General features: G+C 39.8%; 1 protein-coding gene across 1 annotated transcript; it reads right to left on the reverse strand.

Annotated features, from left to right (window-relative positions):
• Nucleotides 1-217: 217 nt before the first annotated feature.
• On the reverse strand, nucleotides 218-1,405 carry LOC138163364 (olfactory receptor 5T9-like). The gene has a single exon (XM_069090877.1). It carries the CDS (start codon nucleotides 1,172-1,174, stop codon nucleotides 218-220), a length of 957 nt encoding a protein of 318 aa, XP_068946978.1. The 5' UTR covers nucleotides 1,175-1,405.
• Between the last annotated feature and the right edge of the window lie 435 nt (nucleotides 1,406-1,840).

Consider the following 1,840-nt stretch of genomic DNA (forward strand, 5'->3'; position numbering starts at 1 on the left):
TTTGAGGTCAGTGCTGTAATTATCCACATTTTACAGATGATGAAACTGTGCTGAGAGAAGTGAGGTAATTGACTCAGGGTCAGACACTTAGTAAGTATCTGAGGAAAACTTTGCACTTCACATTTTTCATCTCCAAGTCTAACACTCTATTCATTTTATTACCTAGCTGCCTAGGTAAAGTTTAATCCTAATTTTACCTATTACTCCATTATACTTTTTACTTCGAACACAGACACGATACTTTATGGGTGAACCGGGTTCTCTCCAAAACTTTTTTCACTGCCTCTTTCACATCTTTGTTTCTCAGGCTATAGATGATGGGGTTCAGCATGGGAATCACAATGGTATAAAATACAGCCACCACCATGTCATGGCTCAGAGAGTAGCTGGAAGTGGGCCTCAGGTACATGAAGAGGATGGTCCCGTGGTAGATCGCTACTCCTGTCAAATGGGAACCACAAGTAGAGAAGACTTTCTTTCTCCCTTCAACTGAGCGGATCCTCAGAATGGCAACTAAGATGAAGCCATAAGAAACCAGGACAATCAGGATGGTGAAGATCTCAATTGAGCCCACAAAGATGAAAAGCAGAAGTTCATTGAGATGTGTGTCAGAACAGGAGATGGCCAGGAGTGGGGGGGCATCGCAGAAGATGTGTTTGATTACATTGGATGCACAAAAGGATAAACTAAATGTAGCCACAGTCTGCAAAATGCCATTTGACACACCTCCTATGTATGAACCAATGATAAGAGGCACATAGACTCGTGGTGACATGATGGCTGTGTAAAGCAGAGGGTTACAGATCGCAATGTAGCGGTCATAAGCCATAGCAGCCAAAAGGAAACATTCAGTGCTGCCAAAAGTAACGAAGAGAAGCATCTGGACGACACAACCAGAAAAGGAAATGGTCTTATTCTCTGCTAGGAAATTGACCAACATCTTAGGTGTGACCACTGAGGAATAGCAAGCATCCAAGAAAGACAAGACGCTAAGGAAATGGTACATGGGGGTGTGAAGTCGGGAATCGACAACAACTAACACAACTAACCCCAGATTCCCCACAAGGGTAAAGAGATAGATTGCAAAGAACAGCAAGAAGAGAATGACTTGGAGAGCTAGGCGGTCTGTAAAGCCAAGTAGAACAAAGATGGTGACCTCAGTGTTATTAGGCATGTTTTCTTTTGCATTTATCCAACTCTGGGGGTACAAGAGAGTTGCAAGTACAAGTGAAATCTGCAGCAATCGATCATATTATAGAAATTCTAAGCCTCATGAATGAGAAGTGATTTCATTGTGATGGTTCCTTTGATGCCCTTCCTTATAATAGAAAGTGAATTTTCTGTATCCTCTATGAATGTCAATTGAAAGATTATGTTTCGGTGGCTGTGTCCCTAGTGAGCACCTCAGGGCTTCCTTGCTGGAAGCATAAATGAACACCTTCCTCTAAAATAAAAACATTATTTTTCAATGAAAAGACGAATCCATGGTCTTACTTCAAAACTAAAACAGAATAATGTAATAATATATTATAATTAAATTCTACCAGTAAGAAAGTTGTTCTTTACGATACTCAAAGAAGATCCATTCTTCTATAAAGAAAGAGAATTTGATTGGGTAACTTTTGACTTCACTACCACTGGCAGCCATTTATAATCTTTAAAAATATGTGCAGTTGTAAATATTTTCCAATGGCCATACTGTGGGTGATTACTGATTCTGACCCTAAAGAAAACAGAAACATGGGATTAAATTCTGGTTCTCCTATTTACTACCTGTATGACTGTGAAGTCATTTAACTTTCCTCATTCTCATTTTCTTTCTTTCTTTTCTCTCTCTCTC

This window comes from Petaurus breviceps, unplaced genomic scaffold, assembly GCF_028583685.1.
Source record: "Petaurus breviceps papuanus isolate PSGF00001 unplaced genomic scaffold, PetGlider_PUasm1.0 188, whole genome shotgun sequence".
Lineage (NCBI taxonomy): Eukaryota > Metazoa > Chordata > Mammalia > Diprotodontia > Petauridae > Petaurus > Petaurus breviceps.

Bases quoted from the DNA above. Each gene is read 5' to 3' on its own strand.
- LOC138163364 (XM_069090877.1), bottom strand. From the start codon at position 1,174: ATGCCTAATAACACTGAGGTCACCATCTTTGTTCTACTTGGCTTTACA.